Consider the following 1,928-nt stretch of genomic DNA (forward strand, 5'->3'; position numbering starts at 1 on the left):
GCGAGAGAGAGAACGCACGCAACACGCACAACTCCACCCACACAGCACAACGCACACGCACACGCACAACACACACACACACCCAACACACACACACACACACACACACACACACACACAGACAACAACACGCAGACGCACGCACGCACGCACGACATACAACACACACGATTGCCATCATGCTTTGACGCGCCGCGCCTTCAACGCTATTCTGAGGTACGAATGCAGCTGGAAACAGGGAAAATTAAAACTAGGGTTCCGAACGGCAAAAAATGCAAGCATCTGCATGGTAACATAAAAGCTTAATGCTCTGGAAGCGAGATATTTTAGAAAATGCGATGCACTGACGGCAATATAGTGAGGTTGAAAAATGGCGGGTCCTCTCGCAACAAACATACCTACCAGCAATATAATATGAGAGTGCCGCCCCCCCCGACCCAGCACACCGCAGTAAGGCCAACAATGCAATGTGTCATCGCCATGTGCCACCAGAACATTTAGACAAGTTAGAATAGAACAGGATGTAAATTCGATTTAGAAGTTGCCATCCAGGCAGAAAATATAAAATTGGAATAAAAAAATAAAATGACAAAGTTATGCTGACTGGACTGTCCTGGTATTACTATTAATATCTGATCAATGAGCAGTGTTATATCAGTGCTCAAAGATTTGCGAATATGCTACTTAATATGACAATAGTGCCCATATCAAATCAAACTTCAAAACATACAGATGATAGCCCGACATAGTGAAAAGTATAATGCAGATTGAGCATCATAACTTACAATTAGTTCGATCCTCAACTCTGTTACATTTCCTGCGGAAAGGTCATGTCATTATGAGCCAATATTTATTTATCTATATATCCATATCTAATTGAACTTCAATATAGAACGTCTTATAGAAATTTAGCTCGCAAGTCGCATCCCCCCCATCAAAAAAAAACTGTCCATCATAAACTCCATGCATCACATCAGCAGCAGCCCTCGATTTTTCCCCTAAAATATATACTCTGCTGGTTATAGAATGTGCCTTATTTTTTATCTTTATCTTTATTTATATATAATCTTAATCTTATATATAACTTTTAGTTTTGTACATCTTATGTTATTGTACACTTAGTTTAGCATATAAAGAGCTGAGAAATACCGTACAGTTGCAGCAGTAATCGCGGACAGATATCGATGTGATGTTTTGCTTGTCATTGTCAACATTCAAACCTTTGTTGTGTTTGTGGTAATTAATTAATATATCACATGTATCTCATAATTGTTATATACATTATGTAGTAAACCAAGAAACGGGTTACTACTCAGGTTTCACATATTGTATAATATTCCTTATCTTGTATTTTTGTCATCATATGTTGTTAGTTCATAATCTACTGGAGTGGCTAATTGGAAGTCTGAATTGTTACTTCGCCCTCCATCTCCTCTATTTATTTTATTTAATTAGTCTTAATTTTATTAGCATTGTCTGTTAATTTGCTTAACTAATGTGTTACCTCTAAAATGTAATTCATAAGTGTAAATAAAGTAAATTGAATTGAATTGAATTTACTTAAATTGTGCTTGCGTGTGTGTTGCAGTGTGGTTTGAACCGACTGACACTCTGAAGGCAGCCAATATCATTGATGAGGCAGAATCATGGAGATCAGTCACCTACACATCGCCCAACGTAGCCGAGCTGCTCGTGATGGGGGACGCTCTGGGTGTTACCCCACCTGCGTGGCAGAGTGAGGGTGTGTGACAATTACATGTGTTACTGAGTGGGAGTGCAGACATGTGGGTGTGACACCACCCCCGTGGCACAGTGAGGGTGTGTTACAATTACATGTATTACTGAGTGGGAGTGCAGACATGTGGGTGTGACACCACCCCCGTGGCACAGTGAGGGTGTGTTACAATTACATGTATTACTGAGTGGGA

At 40.0% G+C, this 1,928-nt stretch overlaps 1 protein-coding gene across 2 annotated transcripts in view; it reads left to right on the forward strand.

Moving 5' to 3' along the window:
- The window catches only part of LOC106805533 (pseudouridine-metabolizing bifunctional protein C1861.05-like), a 39,029-nt gene that overhangs the window by 30,866 nt on the left and 6,235 nt on the right, over positions 1-1,928 (forward strand). For both annotated transcript variants that reach the window (XM_014807165.1, XM_014807166.1), the window contains exon 15: positions 1,589-1,741. In XM_014807165.1, coding sequence (XP_014662651.1) covers positions 1,589-1,741 — 153 coding nt within the window. The remainder of the gene's footprint in view (positions 1-1,588; positions 1,742-1,928) is intronic.

The sequence above is a fragment of the Priapulus caudatus genome, unplaced genomic scaffold (genome assembly GCF_000485595.1).
Source record: "Priapulus caudatus unplaced genomic scaffold, Priapulus_caudatus-5.0.1 Scaffold116, whole genome shotgun sequence".
In the NCBI taxonomy this organism is placed as follows: domain Eukaryota; kingdom Metazoa; phylum Priapulida; class Priapulimorpha; order Priapulimorphida; family Priapulidae; genus Priapulus; species Priapulus caudatus.